Source organism: Pogoniulus pusillus, chromosome 25 (genome assembly GCF_015220805.1).
Source record: "Pogoniulus pusillus isolate bPogPus1 chromosome 25, bPogPus1.pri, whole genome shotgun sequence".
Classification (NCBI taxonomy): domain Eukaryota; kingdom Metazoa; phylum Chordata; class Aves; order Piciformes; family Lybiidae; genus Pogoniulus; species Pogoniulus pusillus.
Window position 1 is genome coordinate 13,575,113 of NC_087288.1, and position 18,517 is coordinate 13,593,629.

Below are 18,517 nucleotides of genomic sequence, written 5' to 3' on the forward strand. Positions count from 1 at the left end.
TTTTTAATTCTTAGAACCTCTTTTTATTGTATAGAAAACACAGGTGAAATGGCATTCCACAAAAAGAAAACAGAAACTCTTCAGGTTTGTGTCTGTGTAGAGCTATTTTTGCTATCTGCTGTTTTGTATTTGCTTTTGGAAATTAGAAGAAAGAAGAAAAAGACAAAAATAAAGAGAGGTCAATATTCACAAGTCAGTGAGTCATAAATTAACATACACTTAAACATTGCTAAAAAGACCCACAACTGTAGTTAAAGAAAATAGATTTCCTAATTGCACTAGTAACAAAGCAGGAAAGGACTTCTTTTTTTCCCTGAGACATATGTGTAGTCTAAGGCATGTACAGTTACCATGCAAGGTTCACTATATCAGGAAACTCTCCTTGCATAATATTCCCATACATCAACATTTCAAAGTGTATTATATATACTGTGTATTTTGGGCACTTGATAAATTTTGTCCTTATGTGGCTGTGGCTCCCCTCAAATATGCTGGAAGTAATAAATTGCTATAATCAAATCTAATTTCTGAAAAATACCTGTGGGAGTAACAAACAAAAAAGCATGTCTTGTAAAAAAAATGATAAATAACACAGAAGGTAGCAGTTTATTATAATCAGCTTGGCATTGAATTACAAAATTAAAATTATATGGTCCTTGATAACTAACCCTAGCTATGTACATGATCTGTGGAATTATGTTGACTTATTTTGCATTTCATAGGAACAGTTCAAAGAAATATAATAGAAAAAAAATTGATAGATTTATCACAAAGGACCCTGTAGCACAGAATATTTGGAGGGGAAAAAAATCCATTTATTTTGGTCTATTAAGAAAACTAGCATGGAAACGATTTGCTTAGAACTCATTAAGTATAAAACAGTTTGAAAAAGCGTTAATTTCCTAAAAGAAACATCTATGCAGTAAGCAAATTACCTTATTTCTGTGACTTATTAGTATGGGGCTATGTAAGTTAATGTAGCTATGCCATAAAGAAACTTCTAAAGGGTTGATTAAACTGAGCTTCAAGCCATAGGTTTGATAGAATTATTAAATTAATAATTTTTCAACAGTCAATTTCATTCATTTTTTGTAATATGCCTTCAGCAGGGAAGTTTACTGCACCTTTCATTTAGAAATCAAGTGAGTTTTAGTTCCAGAGAAAATAAGAAACAGGGCTCCAAAACTCTGCATTACACATACCAATAACATTTGCTTTGCACTTGCACTGGCCTGAATTTTGGTGACAGGTAATATCTCCATTGACTGTCCCAGAGGTATTGCAGTTACAGGGACTGCAGCCATCAGGGTTTGACTGTTGTAGATTGTAGAATCCTTCCTGGCACTGATTGCATTGTCTGCCAGACACATGTCTCTTACAATTACACTGGCCTCCAATCTAGAGAGATACAAAATATCACAGAATGATGAACATATCTATTTTTAGATGATACATTCATTAGCAACAAGAACAGGAATATGAGTTGGGGGGGGGAAGAAAACTTTAAAACAGAACAGGAAAAGATAAAAAAAAAGCCTGTGTAACACTTTAATTTGAGAGGGAAAAAGGGAAAGGGAAAAGGAGAAATATTAAACAATTCAATTTTGAATAGCATTTTAAAGTCCTGTTCTTTCAAAACTGAAGGAAAAACAGATGTGAGTAAACAAAAGGGCAATGTTTAACATCTGAGCAGAAAAAAAATGCAAAGAATTATTACAAGACTGCATTGCATAAATGCTGATTTCCACCAAAGCAAATTGTACTTTTTTGTAATCAGTTACTGCAAAACACCATATAATTTTCACATGCCCAGCATTACATTTTTTTGTTCACACCATATACTCCTTCATTTTAGTAGTTAAACAAGAGTGAGACAAAGTTGAAAGATTTCCTTTCTCATTACTCATCCAAAATACATTTTCTCTTCATCTACATAAGGGTGTGACCCGACAGCTGACAAACCCTTTCCTTTTGCTTCAGCTAGGATCCAAGCCTTCCACTTCAGTGGTGGGATATAAAGGTCTTCTCCTGCTTCCTAAACAGGCAGCACTGCTATTTTGAGGAAGCTGAGGCATCCTTTGTCATGCCTGGGCCACAGTCTAAACATAGTGCATGACCTGCACAAGATTAAGGGTCTCTTGGAAAGCTACCTCAGTTTAAAACTGCTGAAAGCCAAAAAGAAAAACCTCAACCAACCATCTCTATACTCACTTTCCTGATGTGGCAGGAAAACTGACCACAGGGGAAGTGCAATGGCACAGATACGGGGGAAATGAAGGGAAGACACTCATCGATACACAACATGGATGAGAAAAGGGAGTAGGAGACGTGAACTGATGCAAGGTTTAAGGTTGATAATCAAGGAACAAAAACTAACTTCAACTCACATGTTCTAAGGAACAAAGAGAGGGCAGGAAACAAATTCTGTTACTGGGAACTGTGTTTGGGTCAGTGTATTTTCAGTGTAATTATTCACAAATACAAAAAAGTACAGCGATTCAAAACTGGTTATTCACCTACAACACCAACAGCTGTAGTTTGAGACACTCTGCTTTTAATTAGGTACCAAAACAAAAGTCTCTCTTAAGAATTGTCTTTTTCATCTTAAACTCACCATCAAGCCAAGCTGAAACAACGGGTGAGTCCTATGGTGAGACAAAGCTCCATGAAAGTTCCACTTAAACATTATCAACACACCCCAATAAAGCTCTAAGCTTTATTAATGCAAGATAAAATAGATTATTTGAATGCCCAATAGTAAATTCTCAGTAGAGAAAACACTGAACAAAGTTAGAGAAGCAAATATTTTTAACCCTTCCTTGTAAAAGGAGATCTGCTACTGATGTATCACCCACATTTTTCAGGAAGACCTATGTATTGACAATGCAAGAAAATAATATTTTATAAACAAATGTAAGACAACAGCAAGTACAAAAGAGGTAAGAGTTAACAGACCACAAGAGCAGAAAACTCGGCTACAAGTATTTTCAACTCATCCCTTTTAGACTGGATTACAGACTCAGTCATGTATCGCAGCTATTCATCAGAGAACTCATACGTGAAAAGCAGCTCTGAGTTAAATCCTAGAAGGAAAATACCTACTTTAATGCAGAACTGTAAGAAACACTGTTAGTGATGGTAGGCTATTTAGACCACACATTAGCAAGTATTAAAGACACCTCATTAGTACTCAAACATAGCTCATGCCTAAGAAAACTTTAACTCCAAAAGCTACCACATGAAGAAAAGTATTAAATGTAAAAAGTCATCTTCAAAATGTAGAAAGGAGATGTTCCAGTGGGTTCTTTGGGATCCAGGAAGCACAGACACACATGGGTAACCCTCTCTGGGCACAGTTTCAATGCTTTATTATAGCTCAAATACTAAAATCATAGAGAGAAAGGTATACTGGAAGTTACCATGCTGAATAAGATAAAGAATGCCAAGTTGATCTATTGATCAAAGAGCAGGTTATAGTCACCCTATCCAACTGACCAGCAAGACTCCTGAGATGCATAGAGCTGGCAGGAATTTATCTTTAGATGGGCATCCCCACCAATAACCACACTGTCATGGTGGTTAAGACTAGTGCTGCTCCAACCCAGCTAGCTAGGCTCTCAGTACAGATGGGTTCAGAAGGTTCTGATGTATGGCCAGTACGTCTGAGAAGGCCAAACCAAGGAGAATGGAGCTTCTCCTTTGTTTTGGAATCTGTTACACACCATCTTTCCCTACTGCTCATGCACATATTTGCAAGCCCTGTTTTCCCCAGGTCCTATCTCTAGTAACTTAGGCCTGTTGTAAACTCTGATCAAACACATACCAATGCTTCCCTCTTACATCAGATCAAAATAAGGAAGATAAAAAGAGAGGATAGTCGGTAGCCAAATTTTAAAATCAGAATAAGGCAATAGAAAAATCATCTGTCAATGATCAACCTGCTCAAGGCACAAAGGAATGAAAACTGTTTTTCAAATGTCAGAAGAACATATAAAATACTTTCAGAGAGGCAAGAAGTAATTAAGTGGTATGACCAGCAGATTCAGACTGGACATCAGAACTTTTCGTTAGGAGTACAGTGCAGCACAAGTAACAGTTTGCCCAGAGGGCATGTGGAACCTCCATCCTGGAAAATATCAAGACAAAATCATGACTAGCACTAGCACTCACAACAGCTCTCCTTTGAGCAAGAGGAGATGCCAATTAATGCTTCTATGATTCTTTGTAGCATTCAGGAAAGACAAAATCACAGCAGAGATTCAAAGAAAGCATCTTCCAGCTGTTCACTGCGAGAAAGGTGTTACCATTCTACATTAGGAATGATTATCAGGACTGTTCTCAAACCAAAATGTCAGAAGAAAAAGATTTTAGCAAAATCTCACTATTGAAAAGTGACTACACATAAGTCAAAGGTTCTAGATGAACTGAAATATTAAATTCCTGAGTTAATTGCTTAAATCAATCCAAGTAAAAGAGGAATAAAATTACAAAAATTACATCAATCTCCTCAACAGGCTTCTGAGACCTACAGAGTAGTAGCTTTTTTCTGTGCAGAGAATTAATAGAAATTTAAAAAAGCATTTGATACACTAGAAAAAATAGGTACTATTTTGGCAAAGAAAAATCTCACATCATGATTCTATTGCATTTGCGTCTGCAACATTTGAGTCTGAAATAGTGAATAAAATGATGATCCAAAATTTGAATTAATATCTATATCAAGAAGTATAAACTTAACTCCTAGGGAACACCTATACTGCCTATAGCTAGTCAGTGATGAGGCTACAATTTGCTTGTCACTCAAGAAAGGAGTAAGAAATCATCTGAAAGCTCTAAGGTATTTTAAAAGGCAATACAATACTAGAATTATTAGGAAAATAACTTGAAATCATACAGAAAATGTAACTGTCATGAAACTCCACTGTACATGAACATTTTGAACAATTTGTACATCAGCCCCCCTTGCCCGCCCCCCTTCCCCAGTAAAATGAAAAAGGTTGTGGAATGAGTTGAATAAGCAAAAAATGCAAATGAAAAGGAATTAAAACCCAGATTTTTTTTAGTTTGGGAAGTCGTATCTAAGATGAAGAAACACGTGTAAAAAAAACCCTACATGTGTAAAAACACCCTACAGAATGAATGTTTATGATTTCTCACAATATAAGGAGAGAATATCCATGAAATTATCAAAAAGCAAACTTTAAAGAATGAAAAAAATACTTTTTTTTCTATACCCATCAAGTGTATAGAATCACAGAATGGCCCAGACTGGAAGAGACCTTGAAAGATCACCTAGTCTAGCTCCCCTGCCACAGCAGGATCATCTATACCAGATCAAACAGAAACATGTCCAGGTGAGGTTTTAATATTTCCAGAGAAGAGAGAGACTCCACAACCCCCCAGGGAAGCCTGCTCCAGTGTTCTGTCACTCTCACAGTGAAAAAAATTCCTCTTCATATTTACATGAAACTTCCTATGCCTCAGCTTCTACCCATCACCCCTTGTCGTGTCACTGGGCATCACCCAGCAGAGCCTGGCTCCAGCCTCCTGGCACTCACCCTTTATATATTTATAAACATTAATGAGGTCACTTCTCAGTCTCCTCTTCTCAGACCAGCAGAGCCCCAGCTCCCTCAGTCTCTCCTCAAAAAAAAAGATGTTCCATTCCCTTAATCATCTTCGTGGCTCTGTGCAGGACTCTCTCAAACAGCTCTATGTCCTTCTTGAACTGAAAGTTCTTCCTAAGATCCAGTCTAAAGCTACTCTCCCTCAGCTTAAAACTATTCCCCTTTGTCCTATTGCTATACACCCTTACGAAAAGTTCCTCTTCAGCTTTCCTGTAGGTACCCTTCAGTTATTGGAAGGCATCTATAAGATCTTGCCAGAGTCTTCTCTTCTCTAGGCTGAACAGCCCCAGCTCCTGTAGCCTATTCTCACAGCAGAGGTGTTCCAACCTGTGGATCATGTTTGTGGCCATCCACTGGGCTTGCTCCAACAGCTCTCTATCATTATGATGGGGAGACCAGAACTGGAAGCAGTATTAGAGGTGGGTTTTAAGTGTATTAAAAAATTTAGTTAGACACCAAAAATTACAACTCAGACAAAACCCTTGAATTTGGCTCAGGTAGCCCCAAACCACAAATAACTGGAATTTAGAAAGCAATGTCACAGAAGGATCAGGCTACTTAACATCAGCTTCAAGAAGCTACCTGAGAGGATACTGTGCTAGATGAAGTCTTATTTCACCTGGTACAACTATTCTTATCATAAATAGCTGGAAATCCAAACCCAAGTGAGAGCAGATGGTAGACATTTCCTGGATGCAACAAGTGAAATATGTAGATTACTGAGTTCTAAGAGAAGCAGAAACCACCAATATCTTCAGCATAATTTTAAGTGTCAAGCAATTACAAGAAGCACTAATTTTTAGACCACTCCACTGCATAAAATGTGTGTCCCCAAACTTAGACGGATGATTCCACCACTTGGCTCTTTTCTGGTTAAGACCTCATCTGGAGTACTTTGTCCAGGTCTGAAGCCCTCAACAGAAGAAGGACATGGACCTGATCAAATAGGGTAGCAGTTCAAGAGCTAATGCTTTGTTTTGACTCTAAGAGAGAGAAAGGAACTTTCTGGACATCTTTTTGAACATAGACTGAGCAGGCCATTCTTTCTGTTCATTCCATTTCAGGGTTTGCAATAGATCTTGATGTTCTGCCTTTTTGATAGAAATGCTAATCATACACTTCTCACCACCTTTTTATGTGATGCAAATCTAGCAAGGACCCCAGCACTAAATTGACTACAATCTCAAGAACTGGGAGTGGGGAGTAACAAGGTTGAAGACTTGTCCTTTTCTTCAGCTGAGGAGATAAGAACTGTAAGATGTACCGGCTCACGCACATAGGTTAATGGTGTGATAGTCTGACCACCAAATACCTGAGAGTATTCTTGATATATCAACTTAGGGAAATTAAAACTGAGTAACTTACAATAATGAAGTTCTTTTTCACTCCCCCACTATCTCTGCTTGTCATTACATACAATAACTTTCAAAAGCCATGGTTTTCTATGACTTCTGCTCAAAATGACACTCCAAAGGGTAAGAGCAGATCAAATCCCCAAATAACTTCACACATTAGCACAGAAAAACAGCAGGCCCATGGCACAAAATCCCTCAGAAATAAAGCCATGGAATTATTTAACATTAAAAAAAAAACATATTCCTTCATTTTATCAGCAAGATTAAAGGCCTTCCATGAAAGCAAATACAGGATTTAGAATACACATGGAGTTTTACAATTTGGTTTTGATGGATTCTGCTATCCAACTGAACTTTATATTGACACATTTGCATCCTTCATACTCCTTATTCTATTTGATATATCCATCGACTGAAATGTCCTTAATTAACTGCTTAATCTATGTTCTTTCCCTTACAGCACACATTCCAAATATTTATTTATTGTCAATCATAATACATAGGTTGATAACTGTGTAGGTGGAAAAATAGAGATTGCTCATTCTAATTTGACATCAAAGAATGTATCGTCTCTCAAGTAAAAGTACCAAAAGTACTTTGGTTTAAAATACACACAGCTACTGCCTAGCTTTTGTATTATGTGTTTAAAACAAAACTAAAAAGCATCCAAAATTCTGAGAGAAAAAAAATAAGAAATTCAGAAGACCACTATTTAAGGAGCATACAGAATGGTGAAAGCTGAAGCCTGTTTGAAAGCTCACTTAGTAGCACCAGAACCTGCTTTCATTTGACTCCTCAGAGAAAACAGTAGCTAACGAAGCTGGTGAAAGGCCTGGAACACAAACCCTATGAGGAGGGGCTGAGGGAGCTGGGGTTGTTTAGGCTGGAGAAGGCTCAGGGCTGACCTCATTGCTGTCTACAACTACCTAAAGGGAGGCTGTACCCAGGTGGGGTTGGTCTCTTCTCCCAGACAACCAGCAACAGAACAAGGGGACACAGTCTCAAGTTGTGCTGGGGGAAATATAGACTGGATGTTAGGAGGAAGTTCTTCACAGAGAGAATGACTGGCATTGGAATGGGCTGCTCAGGGATGCAGTGGAGCCAACAGCCCTGGAGGTGTTCAAGAAAAGCCTGGATGAGGCACTTAGTGCCCTGGTCTAGGTGACTGGATAGGGATGAGTGATAAGCTGGACTTGATGATCTGGGAGATCTCTTCCAACCTGGATGATTCTATGATTCTAACATTTTGTTAATCTTGAAGTCTCAGTTTTCTTGCAACACATGACAATACAGCTGCCACCCTGACAGAAGGCAATTAAGCCTCTGCAATTCTGAACAATATCCTCTGCAATAAAGTATAGCTCCTTAGCACCCATAAGTATATGATACACTTATTTGCAGGTTGAGAGTAAAATCTTACAAATCAGTAAAAGCTGGGTGAAAAAAGGTGCCTGAATTCACTTAGACCAGAATGGTATTTCCAAAAACTAGGTAAAAGCAATAGCAGCACTTTCAGAATCAAATGTCCTGGAAAAGAGTGCTTTTTTTCACACCAATATATATGGCATATTATAATAGAATCATGGAAGGACTACAAACTGCTGTGCCTGATTGAATATATAAGCATTTGTAGAGCAGTCAGGGCAAAAAGCTGCACAGGAAAATGAGTCAAGGATTGTAGTGTAAGGGCCAGAAGAAATTAATCTCCAGCTCTCCATACAGAGCAAGAGTGATCACATCAGCAGTATTCTGGCAGAATTTCCTCATGTGTGAATGGTTAGGGAAAAGGGAAGGAGGCAGCCAATTCTTCTTTCACTCTCATAAAACTCAGGCACTTCAAATAATTCATCTGGACTTCCTGATTGTCTGAAGCATTTTGTGACAGACACTCATAAAGAGGATGCAACCAGCATGTATCTTTTCTACAATGCTTAGATGTGAACAACCAGCACAGAAGTGGACAAATTTTATCAGGTTTTAGTAATTCTCTCTTGTGGTCTAATGAACCACACTTGGATGCACTGCTACACCACTATTCTAAAATGCCACTTGTTAATGTAAGATATGAAATTGCAACTTTGAGGATTTTAATGTCAGTTTGCACTTTAAAATACAACTGAAATTACACACAGACCTGCAACTTGGTGTGATGCACAGAGGCATGAGAGCTGAGAACCTGTGCAAGGGAAAAACACTACACATTGCATGCATTTCTCACCCAGGGCAGAGTGAAATGGGTGTACAGGCTACACAAAGTTTTCATGATGAGTTCAAAGAACCAAGATGAGAGTAGTCATGTTACAGTAAACTATACTATCCATCTTGTAGACTATCTACATTAATAACACTTAATTTGATGAGTAAATATTCTCTGTCATTCAAAAGATTCATTTGTGATTCAGATTAAATTTGAAACTGTACCTCTTGAAACTTAGCAAAACAACTGGCACTTTGTGAAAGGAAAAAAATATTGATGAACTGCAGAAAATAGTAAGTTACACAATAAAAGTGAATTCTGCCCCATTTTTGGCATATTGCCTTGAAAATTATCATTATGATGTGACAACTGATTTTCATGAGTAGAGTCCTTATTCCTTATGATTCCACCTTCCACAGGTCAAATTTTGAAACACTTTCTTGGTGAGGCCTTCCTATTACATATAATTCATTTCAGCCTTTAGTCCCCAGCCTTATTAATCTATTCTTTAATGCCTCTCAATCATATCTCCCTGCTCTGCTTCTACAGCAGCAGTCAACTTTATCAAGCAACAGTCTTCCCCATTTTTCCCATTTTACCTCTTCATTGACACTTTCACATTTAAGCTTCATCAACGTACTTGCACATTTCACTAAAAAGCAGTCACTTCTGTAAACCTCTTTCTCTGATTATTAATCGCAGCCAAAGTTAGTTTAGGTTAACATCTCACTACAACCCAAAACTTCAAGTGAGCATTTAATATTTCCCATACCTTGAACAATACTCTTACAACAGAAATATGTCAAGTAGCTGAACAAGATGTGTCTTAATTCCCTGTAGATTAAGTTCTACCTTTAAAATACAGTTCAGGTGAAGAAATTATTTCCTCCCTACTGCTAACAAAACTGATTTTGGCAGTGGACAAAACATATGCGAATAGAACATGAATCACAATATATCTTTAATACACACTCAAGACTTAGGTCACTTCCACTGTTTTGGGGGTTTGCATTGTTGTTGTTTGGTTGGGGTTATTTTGGGGCAGTGGGTGTTATTGTTGTTGGGTTTTGGTGAGGTTTGTTTTGTTTTTTGGTGGTTGGTTTGGTTTTTTGACATGTATGTTTTGATTTATAAGCAGACCACATCTTTTGCATGCCAATGAGGCCCACAGGCTTAAAAAGCACAGCTAATGGTTTCATATTTTAACGTAACTTTGACAGTTGTTTGGGATTTTATTGGAGTTTGGGGCTTTTTTGTTCTTATTGTTGGGCTTTTTTAAACGTACTTTATGAATTAAGAGGGACATCAATCCTCATGTTACACAGAAAACAAGCTTCATTTTAGTTCAATCTCAGTCTCAGCTTACTGTCTGAATTTTCAGAAGATTTTATCTAAGGCACTACCAAGACCTTCAAAAACACTCAAAACCTGCATGTTTTAACACTACTGCGTGTATATGTTAGCATCCTAATAGCACACTGTTAATACCCCAACAACTACTACTTGCTTCTTAAATTCATGCAGCATCTTTTGTCTGTTGCTGACCTAGATATAGAACTCTTCAACAGTACATCTCAAACTGCTCCCTGTGTTTTCTTGGTGCTAAGCCTTTGAGGTACGTGAATTATATTTGGAAAAGGCTTACACATCTTTTAATCAAGTAGTTACCACCTGAATACAATTTGCACAATCTTACTGCCATCTACCCAGTTGATGAAAATGTTTTGTCATTCTACTGTATTAAGGCTACTTACATTATCACACAGGAGGCTCTTATTTTTGGTGCCTGTTGCGTAACAGTCACAGGGTTTGCAAACATCAATGGCTGAAAGATCTGCACTTGCTTGTCTGTAATGGAAATCCTTGCACAGCTCACAGTTCCTTCCTGCATGAAAGAAAGGTTATGCATTATGGCTTCCAATTCATTAAAATTAGCTGTATAATTCAAAATTAAAGACTCTATTCCTTTGAGAGAATTCTATAATTTTCAGGACGTCCATTTTAATGCACCTTTCATCTCTACCTGCCAATTTAGTGATCCAGAGCATATGAAACAATGAACCTGTTACAAACTATGTTTTACTCCATTAAACTTCCATCTGTTATGTAATACCACACTTATATAAAAGCTGTGCCATGCAAATGCCTATACATTTTTCGGATAAATTATCGTTGAACCTGAAACTCTTCTTTTTTTCCCTTTACTAGAAAAAGCCAAGAAAACTCAGTGCTATTTTAAAGGAAGTACTCAAATATATTACTTACATAGAACAGAAACTTTTACTCAATAAGCAAGAAACTGACATCAGAGGAAAAAAATGTTTTTAATATGCCATCTGTTTAATTGATTCAGTTACAAAGATGATATTCTGGACTTAAATGCTTTAGTACATGTAATGGAAAGACCTTTGAAACTGTGTATTCCAGTTCTTTATTAAAATGTTTTGCACAGACTACTCTATAAAAGATTGAACACTATTTTGATGGTATTTTACAGTAGCTTAGGTATCACAGAATCATAACATGACAGGGGCTGGAAGGGACCTTGCAAGATCATTTGTCTAGCTCTTCTGCCAGAGCTGGATCACCTATATCAGATCACACTGGAACACATCCCGATGGCTCTTGAATATCTCCAGAGAGGGAGACTACATAACCTCCCTGGGCAGCCTGCTCCAAGGCTCTATCATCCTCACAGTGAAAAAATTCTTCCTCAGGTTCACATAGAACCTCCTATGCCTCAAATTCCACCCATTGCCCCTTGTCCTGTCACTGGGCATCACCGACAAGAGGCTGGCTCCATCTTCCTGGCACTCACCCCTTATATATTTATAAACATTAATCAAGTCACCCCTTAGTTTCCTCCTCTCCAAGCTAACAAACCCCAGCTCTCTCAGTCTCTCCTCATAAGGAAGATGTTCAACTTCCTTAATCATTTCTGTGGCTCTGTGCTGGACTTTCTCATGCAGCTCCCTGTCCTTCTTGAGCTGGGGGGGCCTAGACCTGGACATAATACTCCAAATGAGGCCTCACCAGGGCAGAGTAGAGGGGAAGGACAACCTCTCTCAGCCTACTAACCTCAGCCCTTTTAATACACCCCAGAATGGCACTGGTCTTCCTGGCCACTGGAGCACACTGCTGGCTCATGACCATCCTTCCATCCTCCAGGACTCCCAAGTCCTTCCTCCCTTCACTGCTCTCCAGCAGGTCAGTCCCCAACCTATACTGATCCATGGGATTGTTCTTTCCCAGGTGTTCAACTCTACACTTGCCCCTGTTGAACTTCATTAAATTTCTCCCTGCCCAGCTCTACTGACAGAATTGTAATTACTGCTCTATCTGAATAGCTTAAAAATATGTATGCAGAAGAATTTGCTGGCATTGAACATTATTCACTTCAGTTAACACAAGACTTAGCCAAAAAGTGACTGTAAAACCAACAGTCTGCTCTCTTTCATGCAACTTACCAGCAGTGTTGTGTTGACAGTTATCACACACTCCACCACTTCCTCTGTAGTGTTCCTGAGGAAAGGGATCCATTGCTAAGTCATAGTGGCAGCTTACTGCATGGCTGTAACATTGACAAGGTTTGCAGTTATAGGCATGAACTTGATCACCTTGGCGAAAAGGTTTGTCGTTGTACAATGGCAAACAGCGATCGCACTGAAATAAACAGAACAACAAAACCCAACATGAATATTTACTGTATTCCCTATGTCTATGTTTCATTACATGTTTTCTACTAAAAATACTGCATTTAGAGAAAAAGACAATATACAGGGAAATAAACCATTTTCCTTAAAAGAAAAAAATTAAGTTACTTTAACAACTGATCAAAATCAAGGAAAATAGACAGAAGAATAAAGATTAACCTATTTAGATACTCAACACAGGGTCACTGAAAATTAGATTAACTTCTAAAGATGCAAAAGAGTGACTCACTGAGAGAGAGTGATTTGCTATTGGAATGGGCTGCCCAGGGAGGTGGTAGAGTCATCATCACTGGAGGTGTTCAAGAAAAGACTGGATGAGGCACTTAGTGCCATGGTCTAAATGACTGGCTAGGGCTGGGTGCTAGGTTGGACTGGATGATCTCGGAGGTCTCTTCCAACCTGGTTGATTCTATGATCCTACTGTCTAAGGCACAGAAGACATCACAGAACTTCTTAGATTGGAAAAGACCTTCAAGATCATCAAGTCCAGTCATTAGTTTCACACTGACAAGTCCACGACTAAACCAAATCCCTCAGCACAACATCTAATCACTCTGAATCACTATGGTTGGAAAGGTCCATCAGGATCTACACATTTGTCTACTGTATGCACTTTAAAGAGTGTTTGTTATTAAAGTCTGTAGTACTGCGGCAGCTGTGGTTTGTACTGTTACTATTTGATCTTGTGAACAAAACAAAAGGCTTCTAATGGCCAAATGTTATGTTGTACAGTGTATCTGAAGTATCAGCACTTCATAATGTGCATTTATGACATGAGACTTCCCCAAGAAAGAGAATTTTCAACAAAACCCATATGTTTCCACACATACTGAACTCTGTCCAGTTACATTTTAAGTTACACCAGTGGAATAGCAGGATACCAAGTACGTTGTTTACATGAACACCTCAATATTTTTCTCCAAATTTATAAGTTACAAAGACTAATTATATTCAAGTACTTAGCTGGCTTAAATCCAAAACAATAAAAGTATCTTTTAAGTAGTTCAGAAGCAACTCAGAAGTTGAGTTTTTTTAATTTAGACAAATTCACAACACTACCATCTAAGTGAAGTTTTGTGGGGAATGTAAAGTTGGAATAATCTTCAGTTTGTAATAGACTCTACAAAATTAAGGAGAAAATTTATCGTGGGTACTGGTTCATCAAGAACTAAATCCAAATTGGGCTAAAGTTAAAGAACAGGTAGCATTTGGGACAACTACATTGACTTTGGGGTAAATAATCCAGCTCATTTTTAAGAAATTGGCTCCAAAAATGGTACATGTTAGCACCAGAGAGATTTTTGTTTAGAAGAATGTCCTTGAAATTTTACTGGCACTACTGAAAGTCCCTTCCCAAAATACTGGTGCCTTGCTGGAGCTAAGAAACAAATATACTGCAGTTACAATTTCTATCTTTCAGAAAGAATTTTAATGCTTCAATGCCTGTATGAAGTATTTGGGCAACTTCTTTCTTAAGTTCTAAAACTGTGCTCATCTTTCTTCATTGCTACTTCTCCAAGCATTACTTAAATTATTTAGGCCCAGTGTGCCTACTTCACTTATACACTGACAATTTGGATAATACAGTGAAGTTTCCAAACTGTTTCAGTCATAGCTGATTCTGGGAAAATATCAACTGTGAGGAAAAAGAGAAACTGAATTAGACAATATAAGCTTAAAATTGTCCAAGAATTGTGGAGCAGTCACAACTCAAAACAAAAGCAACTTGGGAGAGAAAATAAAAGCACAAGAATTTCTCTGCTGAAATTTAGTTTCACTAAATGAACTAAACTGTGGGAGGTTAAATCAACAATATCCACTGCATCTTTCTTCAATCTATTAAAAACAAACCAAAAATCCCTACATCACCACCATGGTAAGAGAAAAAGAAGGTTTCAGGATGCAAATTCGGAAGGCTTCACCTGAGACCTTGGAATTCTGATCTTCATTTATCAGAAGAATCACTAATTGTGATACGTCTATACGTAGTTTAATACACTAAAGGGAACACATTCACCAAAACTCTTATACAAGTTACACAGCTTGGATTTATTCACATCCTCATTCACACCCATTTTTCACCACTGTTGTCACACCCTTTGACTCTAGGTTGAGGAAAATAAGTATTACACAGCACCAGCAACATGAGACAAAAGGGTTCATTCAAGCATTGCCTGACTTAGGAAGCACAAGAAAAAAATCCGAGCTCCCAGCCAAAGCATCCTACTCATGCAGCTTCCTCCTCACAGCATGTCTACAGAAACACCATCCTCCTTGAAAGGGAAACTGTACAGTAATAGCTACCTGCCAGCCACGAATTTCCATTTGTGCATGACCAGCCACAAAGTGTCTGAGAGCATTTATCCTTTCATTTCAGATTTAATCTTGGATCAGTTACTTATGCACACCTGTGTTTGCATCTATTGTTAAATGACACAGGAGCACTACAGAGAAAGAGAGAAAAAGATGGCAATTGATTACATAGCACAGAGCCTCTCTGAACTAAAACCTCTCTTGTTCTGTGACTTTTACAAATGTGGCAAAAATCTTTTTAAAGGCCTTGGCAACAAAAAAGAGTCATTCAAAATATGGCAAATCACTGTGAAACAATTGCTGCTCTAGCAGTTATCATCTCACGCACTGAAACTCCACCTAAGATCTAGCATTCTGAATGCTGGATTCCAATAACACACCTTGAACACTGATGCAGAGATGTTGTCACATGGCATCAGTTATACTCCTACTCAATTATGCGGATTTTTAGTGAAGTTACTTTAAGTCACACTAAGTCCTAAAACAAAATCAAACTGAAGCATATGCAACCACACTAATTCTGACAATCATTCTGCTAAGTTAATTCACACTTATATTCTCCAGGATTAAAATTTGAAGCTATTTTCAAATCAGGCATCCAGTCCATCTAACTCTCATTTAGACTCTAACCCTGTAGACTTCTGTAAAATAAAAGAGACAAAGTACATTGTGAAGCTATTGAGTTCAGCGTGGGTTTTACTTTACCAAAGCTCTGACTTGATCAGGATATTAATGGTAAGAGATCATGTGTTTATCTACCCTATTTCCAGCTTGTTTATTTAGAAGAAGCCACAGTTACTATGCATTATTAATTTCACTCTGCTGAGAAAGCTATTGCATGGGATTGTTTGTAGGCTTTTTTTAAAATAATAGTTTTAGTGCAGGAAAAAGAAAAACTCAACAGTTTGGCTAATAACTTGGGCACTTCCAGGGAATATGCAAAAAAAACCCCTGTATAACTCAAATAAACATGGCAATGTGATTTACAACTACTTCCAACAACAGTGATGCACCAGCCCAGTTGTGTCTCACTCCTATTTCACATGAAATTAAATAAATACCCTACACAGTGGATAAGCCCCTGAAATGCCACACTCAGACTGGAACAGTCTTCTGGATTTCTGAGCAGTAACAACGACAACCATAAGCTGAGTTGACATCTTCCTACCTCTTAAGTAAAATTTACAGAAGATGTGGAAGGTAATTGACCATAATTCCTTCAGTAAGTCAACACCTGTGCAACAAATCACAAGGTACCTGAGACTGCAAAAAGTTCTTCCAGTATTTCAGCTATGCTTGTACACAAATTGTTTCAGAAGCCTGGATATTTGAACTGTGAAATTACACCAGTTTTCAAGGGATAGATTCATGGACAAAACCATAACTTCCACAGACATGTCAAAAGTTAGCCAAAATTATCAGGCATGTTAGGCTACTGGACAAGGTGCCTTTCTGCTTGCTGCTTCCTGAAACACCACTTAAACATCTGCCTGCCTGATTTCCTTTCTTGTTATTCTGATATAATCAGCTTCCTCCCCTGCCTATCACCAAGATACTCATATTATGACACAATGATTATCCAAAAGTGCATATTTTTCCCTAGGCTGCTTGCTTCTACAAGCTAGAATTCTTTATCCTCAAGTGATTATTTACTACAGTTAACATTTACAGATGCTCAGCTACTAAGTATCATCAATTCCAACATCTACAGTAATGATACAGATTGACCTTTAAGTAAAGATTAGATAGATTTTTTTTTTTAACAATATAAACCCCTTTATGTATCCAATTCTTGGTAAATCAGCAATGCCATATCCCGTTTTCAGACAGCAGATGTTTAACAACAATTATTTCACAGAAAATTCTGAAGACTTGAAGGCTTTACTGCATCAGTGTGCCCAGGTGACCAAGAGAGCCAATGGCATCCTGGCCTGCATCAGGAACAGTGTGGCCAGTAGGACAAGGGAGGTTATTCTGCCCCTGTACGCAGCACTGGTCAGGACACACTTTGAGTGCTGTGTCCAGTTCTGGGCTCCTCAATTCAAGAGAGATGTCAAGGTGCTGGAACATGTCCAGAGAAGGGCAACAAAGCTGGTGAGGGGCCTGGAACACAAACCCTATGAGGAGAGGCTGAGGGAGCTGGGGTTGTTTAGCCTGGAGAAGAGGAGGCTCAGGAGTGATCTTATTATTGTCTACAACTACCTGAAAGGACATTGTAGCCAGGTGGGGGGTGGCCTCTTCTGCCAGGCAACCAGCAATAGAACAACGGGACACAGGCTCAGGTTGTGCTGGGGTAGGTCTAGGCTGGATGTTAGGAGGAAGTTCTTCCCAGAGAGAGTGATTGGCATTGGAATGGGCTGCCCAGGGAGGTGGTGGAGGCACCGCCCCTGGAGGTCTTCAGAAAAGACTGGATGAGGCACTTAGTGCCATGGTCTAGTTGACTGGATAGGGCTGGGTGCTAGGTTGGACTGGATGATCTCGGAGGTCTCTTCCAACCTGGTTGATTCTATGATTCTATCTAGTCACTCAGTCCCATCCATACCCTTGTCAAGCATTTATCAGGATTGCTTTATTTAAATTCTATTTTCTATTCTTTCCTCTGTATTTGGTTTTTCCTGTGGATTGTTTCCACTTTTTCATGTGTCATCACAGAGAACTTTTGAACATACTATTACTGATACCTGTAAATTTCTCTTTACACAAATGTTCCCAAAATCTGGATTCCACTCTCAGTGACTCAACTTCCACATGCAAAAGGCAAAGCTATTTCCCAAAGCAGGACACAAGGCATTTGCAGGACAATTTGTAAACGAAGAGGCTGAGACACAAGCTCTGCAAGAACTTATTTCCTCTTTTTTCTTAATCTGGCCCCTCAACATCTGAAAGTTATTCTTAACCATTCCCTTCTTCACAGGATCTCAATTTCCACAGCAACAGATTTTTTTTCAAACCAGAGCTCAGTAAAAAACAAAACAAATATTGCACTTGGTATGTCAAATTTCATGGCATGATGTTGCAAATAACTAAAGTGAGATTTCAATTCGTGATGAATTATGCAAGTTTTTACTTTCTGCTATCGCTTTGCTGTGCAACAGATATCCAGATGTATATGCCAGATAAAGTCAAGATGGTCATTTCAGTTGTATTAAGTGTAGATGTGACAAGGACATACTCTGCCATATGGTAAGAGTTTGTCAGGGGACCTCTGATATTGGGTCCAAAATGCTAATATTAAAAACAAAATTACAACCCTGAAAACCTTCTTACACCCTTTCATTTGTGGTAGCTTGCTGCCGGCTGTTAAAGGTTAAG

General features: G+C 38.3%; 1 protein-coding gene across 1 annotated transcript in view; it reads right to left on the minus strand.

The window, feature by feature from the left end:
- USH2A (usherin) overlaps window positions 1-18,517 on the minus strand; it is a 411,816-nt gene that overhangs the window by 341,069 nt on the left and 52,230 nt on the right. Inside the window, exons 9-11 of the mRNA XM_064164511.1 lie at window positions 12,647-12,842; window positions 10,934-11,064; window positions 1,203-1,398 (exon numbers count right to left, since the gene is read on the minus strand). Of these exons, the coding sequence (XP_064020581.1) occupies window positions 1,203-1,398; window positions 10,934-11,064; window positions 12,647-12,842 (523 nt within the window). The remainder of the gene's footprint in view (window positions 1-1,202; window positions 1,399-10,933; window positions 11,065-12,646; window positions 12,843-18,517) is intronic.